General features: G+C 38.6%; 1 protein-coding gene across 2 annotated transcripts; it reads left to right on the top strand.

Moving 5' to 3' along the window:
• The first annotated feature begins 353 nt into the window (after positions 1 to 353).
• On the top strand, positions 354 to 18113 carry foxk2a (forkhead box K2a). Of its 2 annotated transcripts, none has more exons than XM_034309436.2 (9): positions 354 to 853; positions 2121 to 2315; positions 9182 to 9323; positions 11195 to 11341; positions 11551 to 11744; positions 11856 to 12058; positions 14236 to 14505; positions 14634 to 14834; positions 16323 to 18113. In XM_034309436.2, exons 1-9 carry the CDS (start codon positions 567 to 569, stop codon positions 16490 to 16492), a joined length of 1809 nt encoding a protein of 602 aa, XP_034165327.2. In that variant the 5' UTR covers positions 354 to 566; the 3' UTR covers positions 16493 to 18113. The 2 variants fall into 2 exon arrangements, with proteins under 2 accessions (XP_034165327.2, XP_034165326.2); XM_034309435.2 differs by having other exon boundaries at positions 16320 to 18113.
• Positions 18114 to 27728: the final 9615 nt, after the last annotated feature.

Here is a 27728-nt window from a genome sequence, read left to right as displayed (position 1 = left end):
AATTATTATTTAATACCCGGATCGTTATAGCCTGGTCGTCGTTCAGCCCGGATTTATTTTTATGAAAGTAAGCGGCTTCTCAGTATATTGAAGTTAAATCTCACCAATCCGTCTCTTACAGCACACCATTAACATGCGTGTCAGGCTCGTGGTGCAACCAAACCTAACACATTACACACATGCACACACTCACACACACACACACACACACACACACGCACAGACACTCACACTGCTCTGGCTCTAACCCGTGAGAAAGCGCGTCGCCTACATCATCTGGAACGTGATTGGTCCGTCGCGCTGTCGCTCATTGTAAGCCCCGCCCCCATTGTTTGTTTGGTTCGGTTTTATCCTGTCCTCTTTCTCTCTGTTGCGGCGGTGGGTTGGAGCCGCTGTCCCCGCACTGGCACGCTCCTCCGTTTTCATATCCATCCTCCGATTTGATTCCCCCCCAAAGCCAAATTTTTCAAATTTGTACACCCACCACAAAAGTCATCCAGACCACCCCACTGAAAAGCCTCGTCATTTTAAATCAACGTCAAAAGACTTATTGCCAAGAAAAAAAGATGGCGGGGACGTCGGGGTCGGCAGTGGCCCGGCTCGAGGGCCGAGAATTCGAGTACCTGATGAAGAAGCGCTCGGTGACCATCGGCCGCAACTCGTCGCAGGGCTCGGTGGATGTGAGCATGGGCCACTCGAGCTTCATCTCCCGGAGACACCTGGAGATTTTCACGGCGGGTGAGGACGGCTCCGGCGGCGGAGACTTCTACCTGCGGTGCCTCGGCAAAAACGGGGTGTTCGTGGACGGGGTATTTCAGAGACGCGGGGCTCCTCCTCTCCAGCTTCCCCGAGTGTAAGACCACCAATGCTTATAAGTGCAGTAGATACAAATCAACCGAAATGCACGGCTAAACGCATTTAACACGGTTGCCCCGCGGGGTTTTGTTGTTTTGTTTTGCGCGGCAGCACGTGTCTGTTTGGACCAACACACGTCTCTCATGTTTCCTGCTAAGCCGCACCAGCATTGCTTAGCATGTCGGCTAACGTCCACTTTCCCCCTTCATTAGCTTTCCTTCACACCACATTTCTACAGCACACATCCCTCAGTACAGTATACGAATTTCAGGGCAGACGTTTTTAGCTATATGCATGGTGTATATAGTCAGTTTTTTTTAAACTAGAATGGCTAAAACTGATTAGCTACAGGGCAACATCCTGTCCTTTAACCCTTTCAGCTCCTCATCTGTGCTCAGTTGTTCAGTCCCTGAATCCTTTATTGTGCTTTTATAAGAACAAATGCAGTGCACATGGATTTATTATTAAAACTTCACTCATTTTTCTGTGGAATTGTGCTGAAGGAGGGTCATGTTGTGTGGCTAATTCATGTAACCCTGATGCAATATCAGGGCTTTGTGTATCCATACTATCAAAGCATTGCTTGTTACTAAAACACAGATTACTGCTTTAAATATGAGTTTTGATTTTTAATTATATCACGCTTTCACAAATCCATTCAAATGGCACTTTTTTATTTCAACCTTGCAAAGTTGTTCCTGGTTTAAAGTTTTTTTTGGGATATCAGAGGATTTTATAAAGATTTCATAATTTATTTGTTTAAAATGTTAGTTTATATGATAGTTGAGTAAAGCCCAGTTGCAATTGTGAACCACAACGTTATAACTATAAAAAATGTTATTTAGTCCACAATCCTAGGTTTACAATCCTCTGGCCATGCAATATTTTGTTATGAATTGCATAAAGCAGACTGAATGTCATCAAGTTCAAGCCAGTCTCGGCTAGATCTCTGAACGTTTAGCAGTGCTTCAAATATATCTGTGTTAATAATAAAAAAAGGAATATGCCTTATGTAAGCTGGTCATGCTAGTGTCCATATATAAACTACAGACGCTTGTGGGTTCTGTTACTGCCTGGCAATTGGGCCTGTGCCTTGTTTACTACTCTGCTACCTTGGGTCTTGATGATACAAAAGGTTAACCTTATCTTTTAATATTAGAATAAGGGTTTTGATTATTTGTAGCTGCAAAATACAGTATTCGCTGCAAGTCTCTTAAGAGATCATGTCCAAATGACCCATGAATGTCGTCCTCTTTCTTTTAAAGGTGCACATTTCGCTTCCCCAGCACAAACATCAAGATCACATTCACCGCCCTGTCCAGCAACAAGAAGGATAAGAGGAACACCCCAGAGTCACCCGTGAAAGCCGTCCAGCCTCAGATCTCACCCCTGACCATCAACATTCCAGATAACATTGCCCACCTGATGAGTCCTCTTCCCTCTCCGACAGGGACAATCAGGTATATCATGACATCCATATTCGTACTCAACACCTATTCATGTGCATTGTTGCTTTTAAGGAGTAAACACACCTGGTATTTTGTATGTATTTGTTCATTTGCAAGAGCAGACGATGGAAAGTACAGCTGCCTGAAAGCTTTGTTGGTAGAATTATTCTGATCAGAGAAAAAGATTTCGAACCTGTCTGCAGCCTTCTAGCAAGCTAACAGAATTTGTCTACTAATTTAATGGTTTTGCTTTTTAATGTATATTATGGTGAACTGATTTCTGGATGTATTTCTCCATTTTTGGACAGCTTTAAGGTACCTGTGTGATTCTGAGCATTGCTGAATGATTGCTTACCCAAGGGTTGATTTATTAGCTTAAGGATTAGGTGACTAGTGGCAGACGTGCCTGCCTGTTACCTGTAGCATTTATGATTTTTGACCCCTAGCTACAGTGATATTGGAGACACTTGAAAATTATGCTGTTCAGCCTTTTTTTTTTTTTTTTTTTTTTTTTTGATAAATCAGCAGTAAGGCCAAAGCATGAATAAAATTCACCTGGTAGAAAAGCTAATTCACTGAATGGGAAAGGACTGGGGTTGTGCAAGATGAGCATTTGCTTCTGGTAGCGGTTACTTTTACTTCATGCCTTCTTTTTACTTTATGTGGGTGAACTTTGACCTGTGAAATCATGAGCCTTGGTCTTGTGAGCCAGTAGAAAGTAGATGGGACTATGGTTACTTTGGTAAAACTGGAGGAGCTTTTTATTATTAAGTAGCAGACAATGGACTGTTGCGTCACTGTGTTCTTACTGTTGCACACATCTAAAAAGAAAAATAGAGTTTTTTTTTTTTTACCGCCTCGTCCACAGACATGCTCATGCACCCAGATGTGTCTAACTGCTAGGATTTTCTTGGTAGCGATGTTCGAACCTCTGCGGAGCTGTTAGAATTTGATGCATTTTGAGGAAAATCATGATTGAGTATGTTTTTGGGAGTGGGAACAGTCATCAATGAGAGCTTCTTTCACTAGAACCTTTTCCTTATTCAGCAGCCTGGACACAGCTTGTGAGTGTGGTCTTGAGGTTGAGTTGGTGATGTAAACAGGAACGTATTTCAAGTGTGTTTCACGCAATCGTCCCAGTATTTAGACAGTTGGCTTTGCAGCTGTTTCTTATTAGGGAGGAACGTCCATGTGTAGACACAGAGCCTGCACAAGATGGGAGTCTTTATTTTAAGCCTTAACTGGTTTTATTAAAGCTGTGAATAAATCCCTGAATAAATCAGCCAAGTATATATTGAAAAACATATTCTGAAAGCAAATTAGCACACAATTAATAAGAAAGCAGTAAATATGTTAGATAAAGCATGTGATGGTACACATTCACGCCATGTTATGAGTTAGTAATTGCATCCTGACCTATATTTTATCTATTTGGTTTATTTATTTCTTGGAGCCGGGTGCAGGAAAACTAGGATAATGCATTGTGTGGTTAGCAAAACAAATACAAGGCAAAAACTACAGGAATTTCAGAGCAGCAAAGATAGAGGCATGTCATCAAATTGTTTAAAATATTGATGGATGGGCTTTAGGTTCATGTTGCCCTTCTAAATGTTATGTCCTACCCTATTATAAAATTTTTACACAGTACTAATGTTGAAATCGAAAAACAACTTCAAATAAACTAACAAATTAACAGTTGTTATTTAATTTGGAGCAGCAGCAGCAGCGTATGTCATTACTTTTGGCTCCCACACTGTATACATCATTTTAGTTTTCTTGCAGTTGCTGATTAGCATCTAAGCTAATGCAAATCTTCTTAACACTTACAGTGAAGAGCAAGCTGATGAAATGAAATTCCTAAAAAGAAATGATCAATAATAATAATTATATCTACTGATACAAAGTATAACTGAATGCAAATATAGATTATAGCCTGAATCAAACTCTATATCTCAAATGGACAGAAACTAATTTACTAATAATAATATTACTCCTTTATTTTTTGCTGTCCCTTTTCATTTTTCACTTTCTCACTTCTCCCTATCCCAATCAGAAGTGTCCATGTCAACCCTGTTGTCTTTGCCCAGTGAGTGGCTGCTGATTGGGATGCGATCTGACATCATCTAGATTATCCTATGCTCTCATCATTGTCAATGTCCTTCTAAGACGACACCTCAGATATTTTCAGAAATGTCTTCAAATCTATGTCAGGACCCTATAATTAAACAAATTACTGCCTCGTACTGCTACCTGGACAGGTTTGGAAATCGTTTTCCTAAAAACGTTTTGAAATTGAAATTATTCCCTCACAGTAGTTTTGTTTCTTCACAGGTTTTAGAAATGGAATAATAAAATGTTTAAAAAAGTGCTTTTGGGCCTCAACAAACAAGTGTGGGAATACTAATTAGTGGTTAATAATGCAGTGTATTACTTTATACAGTTACAGAGAGCACTGGAAGTGGTTGTATCTTTCATTCATCTTCAGCAACCACTTTAACCTGGTCAGGGTTGTGGTTGTCTGGAGCCTATCCCAGGAACACCGGGAGGCAAGGACACGCCCTGGATAGGATGCCAGTCCATTACAGGGCACCACACACATACTCACTCACACCTATGGGCACCTTAGTGTAGCCAGTCCACCTGCCGGCATGTTTCTGGGTTGTGGAAGGAAAGCCACATAGACACTGTAGTGTTTTTAACAGCTGTTTATAACACCCACATGCTGACTGTTCAGTAGGCTCAATGACACTCTGATCTTGTACTTAAACTTGAAAATTCTCCTGCAGATGGGATTTCAATTATAGTCTGTGATTCTCAATATTTGTAATTGTAAATCAGCATTCTCAAAATATTTTCAGCATGTTAAACATCGAACAAGACGAAATAATTTCCTGGCCTGTTGTTCTAATAATACTAAGAAAGCATTTATAGTACTCATCAGTTTTTCTTTTGGCAGTGTACACTCAGAGCTAGATCTAATAAAACCCAAAAACAAATCTGGCGCTGGTCGACTGATGCCATCCTCCAAAGATGTTTCCAGGCTACAGGTTGGGATTTTTTTCATATCCAAAGACCTGGTTTCCATACTGAAGCATGTATTCTGCAGAAAACGTTCAAGCAATATCAGAATCAAAAGCTTTGGCTTAACTCGGACATAAGAACTAAGGTTAAAGTACACACGATCACTTTCTAATCTGGTGACTATGTCTGGTATAAACTGGCCAGATATGAATTAGAATGCTTTATCAAGGCCAGCATATGTGGAAAATTTTAATCATTGTAGCCCCTTACAAGCCTAAATCCAGAGCTGCTGGCAGAAGTTAACGACTCGCTGAGTTTTGCGAACACTAAAACCCACTGTTTTGCTTTCACTGATTTCAGCAAATTAACTAATCTAGTGTTATCAGAGCTTGAAGGGCAGAAGGCTTTTTCCAGGACGATGGCTGGGAAGCTGCCCAACCAGACATCATTTCTCACGGAACAGTTTACCGTGGTTCTTACAGACATTTACAATACATCGTTAAAACAACACTGTGTTGAAGTTTTAGGATATCACTGTTTTCTAACCTAAGTCTTTTTGCGCTTTTTTTCTGTACTACTGAAGTTTGGGATGACTGCTGTATTGCAACAAAGCACATAGACCTCGCTCATGCCGTTTGCTTATAGGGAAAATAGCTTTGCTTTTAATAAAATCGTTCCATCAATGCTTATTAGTAAGCAGGCCTCAAAGGGTGAAAATTGCCAATAAGCTGTCTCATGAACTTGTTTTAAGTGCAAGATCTCCCCAAGGCTGTGTGCTCAGCCCTATTTTGAATTGTTTTTGCACCCATAATTGCACAACACTGTATGACCACAATTTGATTAAGATTTTATGATAAGAAAGATTTGATGCTGATTACACGACAATAGTGGTGCTGGTTACCTCAGATGACATCAAATTCTAGATCCATGACCTGGCAAAGTGGAGCAAGACCAATCATTAATTGGTCATTAATCATTAATACAGATAGTTATTGAATTTTGCAGGAATAAGTAGGGCTGTGCTATATTGTATCGTCCATGATATACCGGTACAATTCCACCCCATGATAAGAATTTTTAATCCCACGATACTGATATTGTTGACGTGTTTACACGGCGCAACATGAGCATTTCTCACGTAGAACGAGAACAAGCACGGCAGAGGGCGGAGATCCAGCCTTAGACAAGGAAGAAGAATTAATCCCCAAAGGGGCTCAGACGGGTCTCCAGACTGTATGCTGATGTCACGTGTGGCCCAAAAGATAGTGCTGAATGTTACTGTTTTCACGTCGTCATTTATATTGTTACTGCAAAAAAAATGCCATGAAATATAGTGATACAGTTTTAAGTCTATGTCACCCATTCCTAGTAATAAGTCATCTCACTTCCCCATTACAATAAACGAAATGGAAGTTGAAGAAATTTTTAGGTGTTGCACTTGATGGTCACAACAGATACAACAACATTGCTGCCATAGTTTTATCTGAAGTCACTTATAAAATGCCCTCTGAAGCAAGATAATTTGTATAGTTTTTATCATAGTTCCATTTATAGTGTTTCAAGAAAGCCAAACACATTGTATTTTGGTATCCTCACCTCATAAGCGCAAGTCTCGGTAGACTTGTTAGCCTGCTTGTAAATGTTCTCAGGGTTTTCATAGATAATGTAAATTAATACATCTGATAGATATTTGAACATTTCTCTTCTTTATGTTACGTATTGGTTATGACTATGTCCAACATCTCTCTATAGTGTAAATTCAAGTGTGGTTTTACTATAAATGGACTCCTGACTCTCTTTAGGCTTTGTACCTGTTATATACCTTTGGCCACATTTGAGTCACCACTTCACTCTAATGAAGCTTAAATAGCATTAAGTTAGTATTAAATACTGATGTCCGTCAATGGTACAGCTAAATCTTTTCCAGCTCAGGCTGTGGCTCTGCAAAGTGGTCGAATGTGTTTTTAAAGAGCTGCTTTATTAATGCTCTGGGATTGCTAAGCTATTACTAATGCACTACAATACTGTAGTTATGCACATGCTTTAGCTTTTTTACCTATTCCATATGGCTGCATTACTGATTTTACATGAACGACTATCAGCGTGAAGTAGAGCCTATTGTTAGTTATCCCACAGCATTAATAAAGCATTACACTTCACATAGATACAGAAGTTCGGCTGTATGATTGAGTGTTATTCTTCCACATCTGTGTGTTTGTTTTGCTTGACAAAGTCATCAGCTTGGTTAAATGACCTTCCTAAAATAAATTGACCCAGCTATAGTTTCACTGATATTTAATATGCCTTTTAATATGGTGGTACCATTCTGGACAATAACAAGTGGGTGCTTCCTGTGACACAACTCCCGCGATATCATATTAGGAGATTAGGAAATGTTGCCTGAGTAAAACAGGAGGCAACATTTTTATTATTAGTTATTTTTAATTTATTATATTAACTGTTTGAGGCTATGAAATAATCAAAAGCATTTTGTATTTTTTTCCTCCTGTAACGTAATTTTGTATGTATTTGTATTTTATTCATTTTTACTCATTAAATAACATACTATTAACAACCTTTGGCGTTTTGGGAGTTCCATAATGAAAATGGCGTGTAGAACACAATCATTTGCCTAGTGGGGGAAAAAAAAGTCATGTCACTTAAGCAAAAATGACACAAGAAAATGAAAAGTAATTTGCCTGAAGTACCAGTCTTGGATAATTAGTTTAGCTGCACTGTAAAGCTGCAGAATCTTGTCTCTTGGAAATGTGAGCCAATAAAATAAACAGGTGGCCATCATAGGTTCTAATGTTTTTTAGGTTTTTAATGTTAACATTGCATAATTAACTGCAGCTGACAGACTGCAAGAAGCCAGCAGCGACTGTTGTATGACGAACCATCCCTCCAGCATACCGTATATTATAATGCAAAACATTTATCTGGATAAGTGTGTTTTCAACTTTGTTTCCTTTTAATGTGGGTTCATGAACCAGACCACTGCCAAAATACCTGGCTAGGGAACAATTTGACATTTTGCACTTGAATCAAAATGACAGAGTGTTTCCTCCTGATTACACATTTGAATATATTCACATTTAGAGGAGCAGTTTTGTCCACTGTGCTTGCAATGCTACTTGCAAATATGGCTAAAAATGACCAGCAAACTGGCAAAAGGTTATTCTTTCTCTGTGGGTCTGTCTTTATAACACAGCATGAAAATTCTGTCCAGTAATGTCATCTACCTAGGCAGCTACTCACTAAATAGATTACAAGTTTTGTAACTGTGGATGGTAGGAGCAGGAGAAATTATGAAGTCTGCCAAAAAATCTTGTCAATCAGCTTCAAAGCGTATTGAACAGGGCTTGATCATGCAAGGTGAAGGCGACACATTGTCCTGGTTAACAAGGCTTTCAGGCAGAAATCCAGGACAGCATATTTGTTTATCTGGTTCAGTCTTCAGCACAGGAAAACAGACTGGAACAGATGATGACTGCTGTACAGTCATCAAACGTCAGTCACTTCAGTGTACTAATACAATCAAAATTGCATGCAACCAGGTGTTGACTATATCTTCTAGGAACAGCATGGCCTCTGTATCGTGATGTGGGAAGAAAATCTGCTAAATATGTTGTTACTCCTCCATAATTTGGATTCAAAATACAGTGACAAAATGCAAGTCATGTTGGTAATTTGCAGCTCAGTGTATTTTGGTTATTAATTTCATCCTAGCAAACCTGAGCATTGTTGTGTAGTATAATACATGTTAAGAGCTCTGTTGAGAATAAAGAATGAACATATTATTTATTTATTTTTTTAAATAAACCTCTCCATTGTTCTGTCTTTTTGTGTTTCCCAAGTGCTGCGAACTCATGTCCATCCAGTCCACGAGGAGCAGGACTGTCCAGTTACAGAGTAGGACGTGGGCTCACAGCTGAACTCATAGGGGACAACTCGCAGTCTGAAAACGACAAAGAAGCCTCTGGAGGAGATAGTCCGAAGGTATGACAACTCACAATCACATTTTTGTTTTGACTTCATGGTTAAGTATGACCAAAAGTCAAAGATTATCACTAAAGTCTCACCCTTTGTGGATGATGTCACACACACAGGCAAGTCCAGAGAGTAACGTCTGCGTACTTCAGTAATAAACGTAGTGGTAGTGAAAATACACAATTTATAATACACAAAGTTTCCAGAGGAATGGGGTGTTTCAAAGTTCCTTCACTCCCTGAATCTTTTATTAATGACAAATGTGATACCATTGACTCCAACTTCACTCTTTATTCTAGTGAACACAACCCCAGCTTGCTGCAACACTCTGAACAAGTAGGGTGAAACAGATTTATTGAATTCAAACATGTACATCTCGGTAAATATTCAATACAGAAAATATAAGCCATTTCCTGAATATGACATTTTCAACTTACTAAAACATTTAACATTATAAAAGTACAATAATTGAAAATGACACTATTGGTGTGATACATTAAGAGCCTTAGCTTCATATAAAGAAACAGAAGCTGTACATAAGAATGTAACAAAATTGAACATGGTTAGCATTCTCTGGTGTGACTCTGGGTGGCGTCTCTGAAGCGCAGGGCATTTCTTATTCTGCTGTTAGCTAGCTGTGCTCTCAGTCACATAGCTCTCTGTAGCCCTAGATGTGTTTTTTAATCGTGTGTTCTCCACCACCAAATATGAACTTCCCATTCGCCACTGTGATTTCTATAGCCTGGATTAAATCAGCGAGGAAAGGCTGCCTGAATGCAACAGAGTTTGTGTTTACGCCATATTAGCTTATCGGGGTATTAGTGCCGGTGTATTGTACACACATCTGGCAGATTCGGCACACTGCAAGGTTTCGGTCCACCAATCACTATCCGTGAGTGTTGTTACTTATAACGCCAAATTGATCCCATACACAAGACCTTAAAGATTTGGCATTGACCATAGCCATTGCTGTTTTTCTCATGCTTGTACACTAGTGTGGCTTGTGAAAACAGCATGCTTAGGAGAAACCCCTGTAGCCAATCCAGGGATTCAAGATAGAGGAAGTTTAGAGGAGCTTGTGTGGGCTTGATTATAAGTTTAAATGTAAGTTTTAACCTCACTTAATATAAGCAGTATGTTATAACAAATAACCGGCTTTTTTATGCAGCCTGTTGAACATATTGGTTGATACACAGACGTATCGAATCGAGCCTCATATCGAGTGATAGATGGGTAACAATACCCAAGATGAGCATTACCCAGTTTACACTGAAAGGGAGAAATGGAGACATTGTAAAGGCACGAGTTATTCATACTTTGTACTGCATATAATGTGGTGTGTGAGCAAGGCCGACGTTAGTCTAATTCAAAGCCAGTCACAGATGTAGGCTCCCTGGGGCTTTAAACATTTACTGATACTGATTTAAACATCATCTGGTTTTACCCCATACAGATTCAGATGAACAATTGCCTGAAATTATCTTGCATTCTTTCTAAACTTTATCAAACAGCAGTAACTCACTGGATATTTCTTCATAAACAGATCTGCAGTATTGGAGTGTTCTGCAGAGCTCTGATGCAATTTCTTCCTTTTTCATAGAAAAATATGATAATGAAATTTGCAATTGCATCATTGGTTTCATCAAAGAATAGAAAGCTGTTTACCATGTGGTGTGATGGTGTGCATTAGAATGCAGTGTTTCTGCAGCAGAACCATGCATAGATGCATTGAGACACTGAGACTAATGCAAAATTCATTCTAATTACTCGCTGTTTTATAGCAGCACAAGTCTGCTGTATCAGTATTTCTTCATGAACAAACAACTTTGTGACTTATTTACTCAACAAATGTGATGCATTCCTCCTTTTTGTGTGTACAGGATGACTCAAAACCACCCTACTCATATGCACAACTGATTGTCCAAGCAATTACCATGGCTCCAGATAAACAGCTCACTCTGAATGGAATATACACCCACATCACTAAAAACTACCCCTACTACAGAACTGCAGACAAGGGCTGGCAGGTTAGTATTTACTGACTTTTTTGAGAAATTTCTGTTTCAAGCATTTTTTAAAATTTGACATTTTGCTGATCTACTTTTATTTAATCTTTCTTTTTTTTTGTATAACCTCTTCTTGTTCAGAAAAGTATAGATCACAAATTAATTGTCTCTTGTTTTTTTTCTTTTTTGTTGTTGTTTTTTTTTTAATTTTTAATTTTTTATTTTTACAGAATTCTATTCGCCACAATCTGTCCTTAAACCGCTACTTTATCAAAGTGCCCAGATCCCAAGAAGAGCCCGGCAAAGGCTCGTTCTGGAGGATAGACCCCTCCACAGAGGGCAAGCTGATGGATCAGGCCTTCCGTAAAAGAAGGCCTCGTGGCGTTCCCTGCTTCAGGACCCCACTCGGCCCACAGTCCTCCCGGTACTCAAAGCCACAAGCCTTTGAAGCTCCCTTTGCATTAAAATAAATAATGCTTTATTTCTTATTTGAAAGATGATTCATTTTGTAAACTTTCCATATTGTTTGTTCCAGGAGTGCCCCTGCCTCTCCTAACCACACAGGGGCGCTGTCAGCCCACTCTAGTGGCGTACAGACTCCAGACAGCCTGTCGAGAGAAGGCTCTCCTGTTCCCACAGACCCTGAGCCTTCCCCTGCCTGTGCCTCTGTTCCAGCTGTTGCAGTTCAGCCCAAACTAGCAGTCATCCAAGAGGCTCGCTTTGCACAGAACACACCAGGTAAGTCTGAAGCAATGAGTAGAAATTGTTTTTTCTGCCATTTAAAGATTTTGGAATGTGTTGTGGCTGCCAGAGAAATCCTGTCTGCAGTTGCTGCGGTTAAACTGTTACAAACAGCTAAATCAGGTTTTTCTGCCTATAATATACTTTGGTGTGTCTGCTTTAAGAAAACATATTTCCCCTAACCTGTGTGGAAAGGTTTTATTAACTTTGTAAACTTGCCTAGGCTTTCTGCAAAGAACATGTTAGGTAAATAAGGAGCCAGTTCATCGAAAGTGGCTGTAAAAATAGCTTTGAATAATGGCAGGTACTCTTCTGGGCAAAAAATGTCCCAAGCCCAAAATGCCAAATATTAAGCTTTTAATTGTGTTAACAACAAATCACTGATCAGAGGATTAGCAAGAATTAAACATATGCACTCTTGAGACCTCCTGTGCCACCATTTGCTTGTTTAAATGCTAGAAACAAGGAAATTCACTTATATGGTCTTCCTGTAAGCAGGTTTACGTAAGGTCAAATCATGATAATGATTGAAATGTTTGACGTAAAATTCAAACTAACACAAGTCTGTGTGTACAAAATTTTCCAAAAATATCTTCTGGGATTTTTTTTTTTTTTTTTTGCGCTTAACCAAATAATGACTAATCTTTTATCTGCCACACCTGATGCAGCCCATCAAGGGCCACAAGGCTTAAACATTTAAAGAAATCAAAGGGAAAAGCTCTCCTTACTAAGTTTCTTTAAGTTCTATTTGTTTAATTCTTGTTATTAAACAATGTTATTTGTTTAATTACTTCACCAATAATTTGTTGTTAAGACCATTAAAACCTTAATATTTTGCCATTATGGGCTTGGCCCATTTTTTTTTTTTTTTCCCTCCAGGAGTGTCTAAAGATAGAGACACTGATGTAGCAAGAAAGTACTTACAGAAAGGTTGGCATGGTCAAATAAAAAAAAAAAAAACAGTGAGCGGTAATAGAAACATTTGTTCATCTTCAGTAACTGCTTTATCCTGGTCAGGGTCATGGTGGTCTGGAACCAATCCTGGGAACAATGGGCATGAGGAGGGAATACACCGTAAATGGGATACAAGTCCATTGCACCATACACACATGAAAACATCACACACTTATTCACACCTAGAGACAATTTAGTGTAGCCAATCCACCTACTGGTATGTTTTTGGGAGGTGGGAGAAAACCCATGTGGACACAGTGAAAACATACAGAAACTCCTCAGAGACAGTAACCTCAGGGTTGAACTCAGGGTTGAAGCAGGGCTGCGCTGTGAGGTTGCAACATTTCCCGCTGCACCACATTTCCTGCACTGTCCTTTAATAAGGGCCTTTCGCACCCCTTAAGTTCCAGAACTAAATTTACAGTACTAAAGTACTGGGCGATTTTGCGCTAACTATTTCCCAGTACTGTTTAAAGGGTTGCATTCGCACCGATATCGGGAACTAGGAAGTGACGTAAGCCGGTCGACAGCGACGTCATTTGTGCGCGGTGTTCAACAACGGAAACAAAGAACAATGTTAACAACCGGAGGATGGAGGACGCTGTGATCGGAGCTGTGTTTTTGTTGTGTCTCACGTCCTTCTATCGCTGTTCTCCATACTTGCAAAATAAGTTGACACTACAGTATGATTACATGGCGTTTTAAATCATGGCAGGTGAGGGCGTTTTCGTACGTGTTTGGCCAATCAACGTCTACTTACGTCACGTATAGTACCAGTTGTGCTGGTTAGACCCTGCTTCGGAGTAGGAGCAATGCAACATGCTCTTCTGGTGTGTGCGCGTTGGCTGTAGCAAATTTGGTTCTCGGAAAAGGCAGTCCGGTACTAAAATCGCACCCAGTTCCGGAAGTGGGTAGTTCCCCAATTAGTTCAGGTACTATGAAAAGGTTTCTGCGGTGCGAAAGGCCCTATAGAATCTTTTTTTTTTTTTTTTTTTTTTTTTTTTTCCCCCAAAACATCAAGAGTGTATTGGCTGGTGCTGTTTTTGATTATCTCCTTTTTTTTTCTCTTTGTAACACTCGGAATAAGAGCATCAGATGAGAAACACAGTTAGAATTTTATTTTGTGTCAAATTTTGAAAAGCGTTTCAAGCGATGCATGTTGTTGTTTATCCTTACCCACCACTGGTATAGAGCTCAAGGTGATACTGCTTCTCTCACAGGTTCTCCAGTCTCCAGCCAGCCCGTGCTGATCACTGTCCAGCGGCAGCTCCCACAGAGCCTCAAACCGGTGAGCTACGCCGTGGCTACACCAGTGACCACCTCCACCTCCCAGCAGCCCATCATGCAGACACTCCACGTGGTGCACCAGATCCCTGCCGTCTCAGTGACTGCCGTTACGGGCTTCGCTACAACCAATGCGCACACACCAGAAGAGCATGTTGTGTCCAAAACAGAACCGCAGGAGAATGGGGATCACCAAGAGGTCAAAGGTGAGCAGCACTTGAATTTTGACATCACATTTGATGTATGTTGGCATTGAAGTAAGTAAGTAGTCTGTAAGTACTCAGCAATACCGTTCATTCCACTTTTTTTTTTTTTTTTTTTCTTTTCTCTCCAGTGAAAGTAGAACCTGTGCCTGCCATCACAACTGCCTCTATAGGTGCAGCTACTCGTGTCCTTCAGACTTCTGCAGCCACTCCCATACAGACAGTAACTATAGTGCAGCAGGCACCGCTAGGACAGCATCAGCTTCCTGTTAAGGCCATCACACAAAACGGCACGCATGTGGTGGCTGCAATCCAAGGATCAACAAACACTGGTAAGGAACCTGCAGTATTTTTTTTCTCCACATGCGGTACAGGAACCTTCTGAGCATAAAGCATTACAAAAGAGGCAAGGATATTAGTACTAGATAAAATGTGTGGTGGCTGAGAAAACCCTGCACATGGTCAATTTTGATTTATATATATAATGTGTGTGTGTGTGTGTGTATATATGTTTGTGTTCTGAAAAAAGATCTTTTTTTTTTTTTTTTTTTTTTTTTTTTTTTTTAAATGTATCTCAATAAAAGTAAAGTTCTAGCATTTTAAATTCTGGTTACCCCAAAAGTGAAAAGGGAGAGGTAAAAGAGGTTTTTACCTGCAATAAGTCACTTGCAGCATTTAAACACGAGCCTCATCCTCATCTCTTCACGCAACTAATCTCTGTCCGCTTATACAACAGTGCAGAACTAATTGCTGATTAATTCAGTCACTTTTGTTCTTTTGACTAAATTTCTTGTTATTAACGCATTTTTTTCGGCCATTTAAACATTTTAAAACTGTCGTCTGTATAGAGTTCTTTGTTTTTGTGATCTTTGTTTTGATGTCTGTGTAACTGCATTGTCGGTATCAGATAACTAACTCAGTTGTTTAGGATTATTATTGTTTCGCTGTGGTGCATAGCTATAACATCTTGATCAAATCCTGAGAAAAGCACACATCTTTAGACATCTTTAGGCAGACTGACTGTTTTTCCTAATGTGTTTGTTAAACTGGCTTATTACCCAGCAGGATCATTGCAGGGAGACAGCCTGGGAAAGGTTAAAAAATAATATAAATATGTCCACATTGTTCTGGTAAAGCATATTTGTTTTCTTTTTAATTATAGATGTCAAACTGAATTACTGGCAGAAAAACTTGATTTTGATCAAAGCCTGATTTCGTCATTTGGGCCGTTTTCCGAATTTAGGCGAAGAGACATCTGACGAATTCTTATGGGCTGTCTCAAACGTTGTAGCAGTGAGACAGTGCTTCTAAAAACATTAATCCACCTTATACTGTAAAATTCATCTGTATACCTGAAAACAGTAAAATTTGGGATTTTATCATGCAAGGTAGACTAAGATTGTAGGCCGATTTCATTGTCTGCTCTTTCTTTTCAAGGCCCTTTGACTTAACTGTTACAGAAAAAATTACATTTCTTTTTATCGTTGGAAGCACTGAGAAACATTGGACTTTTTTCTGTTGCTTGAGGATATGCTTGAGCAGTCGGGGAAGGGATTAAAATTACACACACCCAGTAGCAAGAATAGTTAATGATTTACATAATTGACTACCACAACTGTGAGCTCTGTTTTTATAACCATGGAGTGAATTAGTTTTTCTCTAAAACATGTGATAGTATTGACAATACTGTAAAATAATAAATAATATAATGATTGCTGGCATTTTAGAATAATATGAATGCTAACTTTTTAGGAAAAAAAAAAAAATTTAAAGCACTTAAAAATTTTCTGTTGTGTCTTGTTTTCCTCTGTGCCCAGTAGCCAGTCCTCTTCACATGCTGGCCACTCATGCCTCTGCATCAGCTTCTTTGCCCACCAAAAGGCAGAACGGCGACCAGTCCGAGCAGCCTGACCCCAAACGGCTCAAGGCTGATGACGGAGGGGACACGGGGGCCGTTCCCGCCGCAGCAGAGAGGGACACCACCGATTAGAGCTGCCACGTCACTTTCCTTTAACCTCACAAACCCTTCTTAGTTGAGACCACACCCACCATAAAACCCACGTTATCTGTTGTTCAGTCTAAGGTGCCAAACTGGGAAGTGAGAAGCAAATTGGAGGAGGGTAGAGTGGTTTAAAGATGGCACAGACATGCATGATGTGCAAAATTGAAGAAAGACGTGATGAGGTTGTGAGGAGGACAACTAGAAGTGGACAGCAAGAGAGTGACAGGAGACCTTTTAGCAAAATATTTAAGTACTCACTGACATATGCATACATATATTGATATAGTGTACTTAAAGCTACGAAATGTACTTTAGATCAAACTTAGCAGGAAGGTCCATGCCCCCATCTCTTCTACCTCTGGGCAGAACTTAGAAGGTGAAGAGATTGCGATATGGATTTTGCATTCTCTGGAGGAATAGCTGGCAGCCTAACATGCTGGAAATATAATGAGTCCGTTTTAAAATTTCAGGAAGCAGCAGGTAACATCCGAACATTCCTGTGTATGCAGGTAATTACACCATATAGGCTGGTCATCTATGGTTTACTTTAACCGTAGCGTAACTTTGATGGATTTATATTGTACGTGCAGTAGATCTAAATTATAGGCACACGTCCTTCATATCCAGCAAGTTGTTAAATATACTGAGCAAATGGGTTAAATTTAAAGAGGTCACATAAGAACTTGCCAAATAGCAAAAAAAAAAAAAAAAAAAGAGGTTGGTTGTTAAGCTGTGAACCTGCACACAGTGGCAACTCAATGAGTTTTCCTTTTCTTTAAAAACAATTCTCTTCAGCAAAAGTAGAATGAGGAGCTTTTTCCTCTATCATGGCAGCTAGCCTCGCTCAATGTCGACCTACCTAATCCAGTCCTTAGTAGATATGCAGTAAATTGTTGTACATGTGTATCTTAGGATATAATTTGTCTGTATTTATGTTCTCCACAGCACAGGTATTTAACAACAAAAACAGTGCTAAAGTGAGTTCAATGGCATTTATCACACGTTTTTCTCGCTTTTTTTTAAACGTATGGACTCGTACATTTATAGAAGTGAATGTAATTGCTTCCTCAAAGAAAACACTATTAATAGAGGACTTGTGTTACTTCTGTTGAAACAAATCCAAATGATGTTTCTCACCTCCTCAAGAGCTTTTTTTCATATTTTAACAGATAACCTATGAAATAAGGAATATATTTCCATTTGTATTTCACTGAAATATTTCATCAGAGCTTGCATGAAAATGTGTAGAGAGCATATACTGTACCTGAGCTGGTTTCTTAGAAAGGAACCAAGAAGGAAGAGAGATGGGGGGGATAAAAGACTGAGAAGAATCTGCTTTGATTCGGACCACACTGCACTTAAAACTCATTAATGCTATTTCCTTTCCTCCCTTGACCCTTTTATGTTTTCAGTACGTCCTTGGCTGTGTTAACTTTGTGTTACAGTCGACAGTTGCCCGTTAATATTATTTTACGTTGTTCAGACAGCTGAAAGAGATGGCTCGAATGCGATGTATTCCACAAGAAAAAATATGTGGTAGATGTTGTTCTGCTTCAGTGGGTAAATGCATTTTTTACATAAATTAAAAGCTCCATAATTTCTGTTCTAACTGTGTGTGTCTCAATCGTTTTCTGCAAATGCTGAAAATGAGCTGAATGTAAGGATTTTGGCCTGAACCTGGAGATGACTTAGGAATGTTCTCTGTAGATGGTGCTGTCACATGATCATCTGATGGTTGCACACATGGCTTCTTCCAGATATAGCTGTGTAAACACCCTGCACTGAAAAGCGAGACAATCATTAACAAATTTATTCTTAATAAAGACTTAGTTTTACAAATATTTATGACGATAAGGCTTCAGAATAGGAATCAACAAAACTAATTACAAAATGATTTTGGTTTGTTTTCAAGCCTACCTTCCTGAGGGAAGCAAAACTGATGAAATTGTATGAAAAGGCACAAAATTTGAAGTATCTGAAACTGCCTCTCATTTTCTGCCAAACATTAACCTCTGAAAAAGTTAATTCCAGCTTGACATTAAAAGAAAGCAAGCCCATTTTTCAAAAAAGTATCATTACAGGTGAATTAGAATATCAGCCAGTCAGACTGAATCACGTTAACAGAATATCGAAACCTCAGTCTTTGACAAGTGAAAAGAACTCCAGTCTAGTTCTCTAAATCTTATGTAACGTTGCAATCATAATGGTTTTATAAATCTGTGTGCTGATAAATTTCTATAAAATGAACTGTAGAAGAAAAGAAGATGGAGGTCCACCCAGTGTTGGAAAGTGGTATCTACTCATCCCCACAATCACAGTGTTGATATCCCTCAGCATCATTCCTTTCCATTAGACTTTATGGATACATGCTCATTTTAACCCCCTGGAAGAGAAATGCATTTTAGTAATGCACTGTAATTCGTGGTGTATATGGAATAGCAGACCATAACAAGATAAGTGCACTGCCACTACTGAATTGATCCATGATAAACTAAGGATTTTATATACTGATGGAAAAAAAATCTTTATTTATATAGCACCTTTCATATATAAAATGCTGCTCAAAGAGCTTCACAAAGAAATTAAGAAAGACACTAAGCGATAATCAAATAGGGACATAAGTAGCAAGCATAAGCTGTTACTCTGGTTAGTCATTTAGGTTCAATACAAACCTTAACTCAAACACAAGTAGGTTTATAAATAATATGAACTTGAGTCTAAATAACAGTTTTAATAAAAATGTGTTCTGGCAATGGAAATTTCAGGAATAAAAAGCTCTATGGCTCCATTAAATAGCCTAAATATTGTACATCCCCTGATCTAACGTAACCTCATGATGTTTCTGGGAGATGGAGAGTCACATCATTATTTAATACTATGATCCTGTGATTCCTACAGATGCATGTCTTGCTAATTTGCTGAAACATTTCAGTCAGAATAGAAGTAGAGCAGCTTTAATGTCCTTAATGTCTGACAATTCTGGAACATGCCATGGCTATCTGCTTCAATGCTTCTGCTTCTCATGACTTTTGATACATTATGGGATGCACAGAAAACTGACAAGCTTTAAGTAAATGACTTTTTAAAGACAAGCTAATTGGCTTTGTTTTAAGCATGGCAACTTGCTAAATACTGCGACCTTCAGGGTCACAGGAATTATGCATTATGCATTTATGCAATAATTATGCAATAATTACACATTTCTTCTTATCATCCTGGAAGGAAACTAGTATCAAGACACACCTGTAGGTAGCTCAGTGGTCCAGATTCTGTACTATTGACTGAAAGGTTGTGAGTTTAAATCCCAGAGCCACAGCTGGTCTCTTTATGAAGACTTTTAACTATACAGATTGTATCCTACGTGTAAGTTGATTTGGGTGAATAAACAATGTGTGGCGAGTAAGTGAGCCATGAATGGCAGCAGTCTATAAGTGTTTAAAATAATAAAAGTTCATTCTTCAGGAACCGTTTTATCATGATCAAGATTGTGGTGGATCCACAGCCTATCCCTGGAACACTGAACAAGAATGGAAACCACATACTGCCAAGTTTTTAGGAGGTGAGAGGAAATCGGAGAACCCAGAGGAAACCCACCCACATGCAAACCTCTGCATAGACAGTAACCCAAGCTCAAGATCAAACCAGGGACCCTGGCACTGTATGGCAACAGCACCACTCGCCATGCCTCCTCACCACTCTGCCACTCCTCAAATACAAACACAGGAGATACAATCAGTAATAATTACTTTTTGCTACCTGGCAAGCATTTCACAGTTACACACTGGCTCACTGATTTCACTGACTCACTGATAAAGAGGGTGGTTAATGTGTGCCAGACCACAATTAAGGATTTGTTTCCTAAATTGATATGATTGTATTCATTGTACAGTAAAGTACATAAGGTTTGATTCCCATCACAATAGGTAGCAGTGTACATTATGTGACATGAAGAGAAAACCTGAAGGCATCAGTGGCTAGTCTTCCTGTTATACTCTACAGCGCCCTGGTGCTCTGAATTATTCATTGGCAAAATATTGCACTTGATCTTGAGGCGGCACCTGATCATCAGATTTGGTAGGGATCCAATAAAAAGCCTAAAGCCAACTGGGAACTTCAGTATTAACTATTAATATTTGCTAAGCAATACAGGAAATGGCATGAAACAGTACTTATTATGAAATGCTGTACATTACATAAAGGTGAATATCTCTTATAAGTGTAAATGAAAGTAAAGCTGCTGAAATATGAAAATATGAAACTGAAATGTGCATGTTCAAGGTTATTAGGATAAATGCAGGGCATGTTTGGTGTGCCTGCAATCAGACACAATTTGATCTCACTATTCGTCTTAAATGTCCTTGTCTGGCACTGTGGTGCTGGCGGTGTCGTGTTCCCCTGCTCAGAGGTGTTGGAACTGGATATCTAGACACCTGACGTGTTTTATGTGTACAGGAAATCTGGCCTGTTAGTCCATCCAAACCTTTCGATAGACCAGGCACCTTACACAAAGATGTGATGCAGTATTAGTAATGGGTGTCTGTAGTGCTCTAGTAAAACAATGGCTATTAAAACTGGCTGAGTCGGTCTTGTTTACAGTATACAGAACAACCCAAGTGTTCATTTTGTTAGCAAACGACATCTATGGCCACGCATTTGACATTGTGTGGTTGTAAAATATTCCTGGTGCTGATTTTGAGATAACAAGGTATTATATCACACTATATAGAATCAGACGGAATAAGAAAAGCTTTTGGCTTTTCTAACTGACAATTCAATAACAAAGCTTTTCACTGACTAAAACAAAGAATCAATAGCCTCAGATACAATCCTTCCTAAGATTTCTATGGCTTGTCTCCAGTGGAAACACCTATACACCTGCTTTGTGTATGTAACAGGATTATTTGAAAGACATGGGTCAAATGGCTGCACTCAAAGCAACAGGGTGTGCCTTATGGAAAACCTGTTTTATTGCATGTCAGATGCCAAGTTCACCAGGATGTAGTTTGATCAAGATTGTTTCAAGTAACACTTCTTCCATGGCAATATACACTCACAAAGTTTGACCATTCCCAGTGCTTTCCCCTCGCAATATCACCTTGTGTTACAGTGGTACAACAAAACAGGGTAACATTTAAACATTCTACCCTGATTTTGGCATTCTGAAATCATTGTAAAAATAAAAGCCCACTAATTGCCTTACAAGTATATACTGTATGTATGTATATATACAGTCAGGTCCATCAGTATTTGGAAAGTGACACAATTTTCGCAATTTGTCTCTATACACCACCACAATGGATTTGAAATTAAGCAATCAAGATGTGATTGAAGTGTAGACTTTCAGCTTTAATTCAAGGGGTTTACAAAAATACTGCATTAACCATTTATGAATTACAGCCATTTTATAGACATTTTATAAAAAACAACACAGACCTATCAGAGAGATAGCAGAAACTTTAGCAGTGGCCAAAGCAACAATTTGGTACATTCTTAAAAAGGAAGAATGCACTCATTTCTGCTACATTTCAAATCCATTGTGGTGGTGTACAGAGGCAAAATTACAAAACTTGTGTATTTTTGTGTACTTGTAATTACAAAACTACATTACTGATTTAGAAAAAAAAAACATTTTAGATTTCCAAACATTAGTTTTCCAGCACAAAATTAAATGTTACAGAAATATCTTTGTATGTCAGTAAAGAAAGCAGCATATTACATAAGAGACCACATTTCAGATAAAAAAAAAACATAATGAAGGCTGCTGGATTTAGCTGCAAAAATAAGAAGCAAGTGTGACAGTCAAAGTCTCCAGAAGAACTGTGGCTGCTTCTGCTCGGTAAAACTTACAGCTAATCTCCTTATAAAACTGCACAAATTGTACCTGAGACTACTATATATATATATATATTTTTTGTTAAAGTGAAGGATTGACTTTGTTACTGTTTACTACTCTTTATAGTATTTTTTTAATGTGGAAACATTTAGTTTCATTATTTTTGAAGGTATCTTTGCTCTATAGCATTTATTTCCATGTGCCTATTGAAGTACTGTATATTTATATGTATGTATATATGTATATATATATATATATATATATATATACACACACACACACACACACACACACATATATATATATATATATATACACACACACACACACACACACACACATATATATATATATATATATATATATATATATATATATATATATATATATATATATATATAGGCTTTTGATGTGTCTGTTTTTTTAACTTATATAAAAATTTCATCTCCTTTTGATTCATCTTCTTTCAGAGTGCAAATGCTCACAAAATTCAGGTTTATTATTAACTGCCGTTAAAGTGAAAAAAAAAAATACATCAGATTCAGTGACTAGGCAGTAGTCATGAAAGAGTCAAAAATGATCAAATGTTCTGTTATAAAAATTTGAGGAAAAGAATGTAATAGTAATGAAAACTTTCATACAGTTAATACAGGAATACAGGAAACTCTGCAATAATGCTACAAAACATTTAGACTTGGCACAACAAAAGTCATTAGACATGGAGTAAAAGCTATAAACTCATTACCTTTCCAGTCTCTAGTCATTCCCTCACCAGCCTCTGATTTTTTCCCCTCTCTCTTAAAGCTAAGAAATGGAATAAATTTGTGTAAAAAGCCAAGAAAAATACCCACAGCTTTTTTTTTTTTTTTTTGTTACTGAGAAACGGAAGAGTCCTCTGTCATGAGGACTTTCCCATTGCAGAAAACGTACTGACTGTTACAAAGTGCTGACATTCGAGACTCCTTCCATAAATGTTAAAAAAACATCTACTTACAGAAAGCTTCACCATACCAATGATAATGCATTTCTCCTTGTTAAATAACATCTTTTGTTAGCATTTTCTGCTAAGAATTTCCTTACTAGACACATCAGTATGAAAGAAGAAGCTATTTCTATGGTTCATAATTGAAATTATGAATTATTATTAAATGATGAATTATTAATTAATTATTAAATTATGAATTATTAAAATTCTTCTTATCATTTCTTAAAATAATGTATTACTGGTATAGTTTATCCAGTAAAATACTTGATGTTACTTAAATACAGTCGTGTTGGTAACTGCTCCTTATCAGATCAAAACACGCCACATCATTCTCTTATATAAAATATATTTAATTCCTAAAGACAAACAAATATTCACATGAGATCAGCCATAAAAACTATATATTTCTGTTTAATGTACATATAAAAAGAATCTGTGCAGCAGTGTGCAATATTAAAACATTGTTCCCTGAATATAAGCAGTCGATTGCGGTGAAAACCAGTGTTAAGCTTCCGAAAGACACCTGCAAAATACCATTAACAGAACATCAGCGTTGGTTCTCATGAAGTTTTGCTGAGTCATACTGAGTTACACTGCCACAGTAAACAACAATTTCACCTCTCAATAACTCTCATTAAAAGTTAACTTATTACTCGATCTGAAAGACATGTAGTCTGGTAGAAAATCAAACTGTCACAAGCCACTCCCATCTCCATTGTTTTTCCCTTATCCATAAATTTACATTTCATATATTACACTTTAAACAAATAGAAATCTTTTGAGTACAAAGTACTACATAACCTACTGGTTAATAAGATACACAGAAAAAATGTACACTATCTGAAAAATAGTACTAAAGTGTACTTTTGCCTGTCACAAGGGTGGAGCCCTCAAGGATACATCTTGTGTGTGTATCTTTCACCTGTATTTAACAAAGATTTAAGTTACATAATACGCTATATGCACCTTCCTAGTAAAAAGATACATAAAGATACATACTAAAGGTGCATAATGTGTACGCCTGAGGGTTCTGCTCCAGCGACAAGGAAAAGTACAGCTCAGTATCCTTTTTTCCAAAACATTGTGAAGGAAGTGTAGTTAATCTTAAGTCTTAAATACATCATGACAAGCTAAACCTATAACTTTAGTTACCATGTCACTTCCCCAGCATGTTTGCCTTATTCAGCAGAGGAAAATGTGTCCCTGCATCTATAACTTTCCATGGAACAAATAAGATGATTACTCTTTTGACAATGATATGATGGACATAAACAAGATACGCCTTGAGATCAAAACTTCAGTACACTCAAGTTCAAGTCCAGATATACATTAATAAGATCCAGAAATCATTCTGATGCATGTGCATACAACTATAAAGGTGCTTAGTAAACAGAAACCACTCTTGTGGAACAGATCATATGTAGTGGTGAAGGGTATAGAAAAGGCCAAAGCAGGTCATCTGCCTGGATCCAAACACCTGATAGTGGCGAAGGAGGAAAAACCTACAGAACAAGACTATAATGCTCCACTAGAGAAGCACAAAGGGAACCAGTAAAACTGCAGAATGTTTTAGATGAAGTATTGTTGATCAGAGAAGTGTCTCTATGCGTCCGTTCCTCAGAATATCCAGCTCGACTGTTTTCTCACTTGGTGTTGGCATGTCAACACTTGTTTCGAAAGCTGCGTTGTAGTAGCCCTCCATGCCCGAGATGTGCCACGCAGTCCTGGTGGGAATGTGAATGTACACAGGCACAGACCCATTCATCAGCTCTTGAGCATCGACGCTCTTGTCCTTCTCTCCCACCTCCATGGATTTGGCTCCTGTGTGCGAAAGCCTCCTGGACATTCTGCGCGCCCACAGCGCCAAGTTGTCCAGCGTGTTTTTCTGCAGCTCGTCCGAGGGGATCGCGGCGGTGCCTGTGTACCACAGCACCCACCACACGAGGCTCAGGAACACCACGATGGAGCCCGTGTAGATGAGAAAGTCGCCGTAAAAGCGGCCGTCCAGGCGCAGGTTGGCGAGAGCACCGACGAGCAGCACAATCAAGCCGACCACGTCAAAAACCACGCCGAGCACGAATAAGGGCACGCAGCCCCCGATGCACCGCGGCACCATGGCGCACACCACCGCCAACCCCGGAGCTCGTGCGTCTCTCAGCAGCGCGGATTTCTTTCTCTCACTCCTGCAGAGCGGACACCTGTTTCGTAGCCCCGCCCTGAAATGACGTCATGGCACGTGAAAGCCACGCCTTTGTCCTGAACAAAGTTTGGCCTAGAGGTGTTTGCATAATGTTTTATACTTCTATTGTCCACATAAAGTGTTTACATTTTTTTGGATGGATGGTAGGTAAGCAATGTAAACAAGTAAACAATGCATGTATATGTTTATAAGTAGTCTTATCATGTAAGAATGCATATTTATGTAATAGTTATGTGTTGGGCCACATAACATCACCTCGTCCTTGATTATTGTCCTGCCATGTTTTATTGCATTTATGATTTGTCAACAATTACTCTTCACTTAATCATATTAATCATATTTTTTATCCATTTACAGTTACATCTAACCTTGTGAAACATCTATTAAATACACTATATGGCCAAAAGTGTGTGGACACCTGACCATATGGGGTTCTTCCCCAAACTATTGTCACAAAGTTAGAAGCACAAAATTGTATAGGATGTCTTTGTATGCTGTAGCATTACAGTTTCCCTTCAGTGGAACTAAGAGGCCCAAACCTGTTCCAGCATGACAATGCCCCTGTGCACAAAGTGATTCATGAAGACATGGTTTGCCAAGGTTGGAGTGGAAGAACTTGAGTGTCCTTTACAGAACCCTGAACTCAACCCCAATCAACACATTTGACATGAACCGGAATAACATCTGTGTGCCAGGCTTTCTTGCCTGACATCAGGGCCTGACCTCACTAATGCTCTTGTGGCAGAATGAGCAAATCCCCACAGCCATGCTCCAAAATCTAGTGGAAAGCCTTCCTAGATGAGTGGAAGTTTTTATAACAGCATAGGTGGACTAAATCTAGAATGGGATGTACAAAATGCACATATGAGCATTTTGGTCAGGTGTCCACAAACCTTTGGCCATATAGTGTAAGTTAGCTCCTGTTACCACTTACGTTATAGCAGTTATAATCTCTTGTGAAGCTAATGCAGCTTGTCATGTTACAGAGAAACCATCGTGAAAACATTTAAAGAAAGAAAGAAAGTTTTACCTCTGACTCTTATAAAGTACTGGCACTGCAAACTCCTTCCCAAAATGCTAAATAAACATCTCACAGAAAATGCCATCATATCAACAGTTACACTCATTTTTATCTGTTAATGCAGAATCCCTGTGTAAGCTGTTACTAGAGAAACAATAACATGTTAGAACAAGCTTGTTAATATAAATCTTGCAGCTGAAACTACTGTCCATGCTATACTGGTACAGAAAATTAATTAACACCTTCTGACCAATCGGAATCGAGCATTCAGAAGTTAAGTGGTATAAGTAGCTACCACATAGATAATAATGATTGAAAATAATGACTGAATAATAGGTAGCTACCACATAATAATAATGACTGATGATGATTATGATCATCATCATGCAATTACTGACTGTAGTCAACTTGTTGTATGCAGAATTTTTCAACCCCCAACCACCTCATACATCACTTGAAAGGCCATCATAGGACCAGTGACCAGATGTTCATAGTGGACATAGTGGCATCATAGTGGACACTGCATATCCTTGTTGGCACATAAATTTAGGGGTTATGTTTTATCTTTCAATTTACATTGTCTTCTAAACCTTCATCAGTGTTATTTTCTGACAACATGGTGGTTGGCATACTGTTGGCTGGGGTGATGGTCATTCGAGCAGTGACACTGAGGTTCTGGGTAAAACCCAGAACTGGTGCTGTGCCTGATACACTCATTCCTGTGCAAGACATGCTACCACATCACTATCATATCACAGGAGGCTCACAAATTGTGCAACAGGTGTTACAGAGGCCTATCTTTAATGTATACTGTATATTTAGTAGTAGTGGGATACACCAGTTCATCACAAACGCCACTGGAACATTAATAGTGAATTCAATATTAAAACATAGCACTATTTCCTAAAAATAAAACCTTTTTTCCCCCATTAATTATGTATTAATTATGTTATTAGATTTTGTTGTAAAGCCTGGCATTTATAGTTTAGTTTCAGTCTCTGTTCAATTTAATTCACATTAACTGATGTATTTTTCATTCTTTTTCGAACATTCATAGTTTATAAAATGTACTCGAACAGTATTAGTTTTTTGTTTTTAGTCTGAGTGTCTTATAATAACTGAGGTTTTGCAGGAATTTGAGATGGATGGACCACCATGATTATTGTGGCATAATAATGAGTGAGT

This window comes from Pangasianodon hypophthalmus, chromosome 12 (genome assembly GCF_027358585.1).
Source record: "Pangasianodon hypophthalmus isolate fPanHyp1 chromosome 12, fPanHyp1.pri, whole genome shotgun sequence".
Classification (NCBI taxonomy): domain Eukaryota; kingdom Metazoa; phylum Chordata; class Actinopteri; order Siluriformes; family Pangasiidae; genus Pangasianodon; species Pangasianodon hypophthalmus.
The sequence above is the reverse complement of the archived record's forward strand: the minus strand, read 5'-3'. Positions and strand labels throughout refer to the sequence as shown.

What these genes read in the sequence shown, in the direction of transcription:
- foxk2a (XM_034309435.2), top strand. Translation starts at nt 567, where the DNA reads ATGGCGGGGACGTCGGGGTCGGCAGTGGCCCGGCTCGAGGGCCGAGAA. An exon ending in CCTCTCCAGCTTCCCCGAGT is followed by an intron (nt 854 to 2,120) that starts GTAAGACCACCA and finishes TTTCTTTTAAAG; the next exon opens with GTGCACATTTCGCTTCCCCA. An exon ending in TCTCCGACAGGGACAATCAG is followed by an intron (nt 2,316 to 9,181) that starts GTATATCATGAC and finishes GTGTTTCCCAAG; the next exon opens with TGCTGCGAACTCATGTCCAT.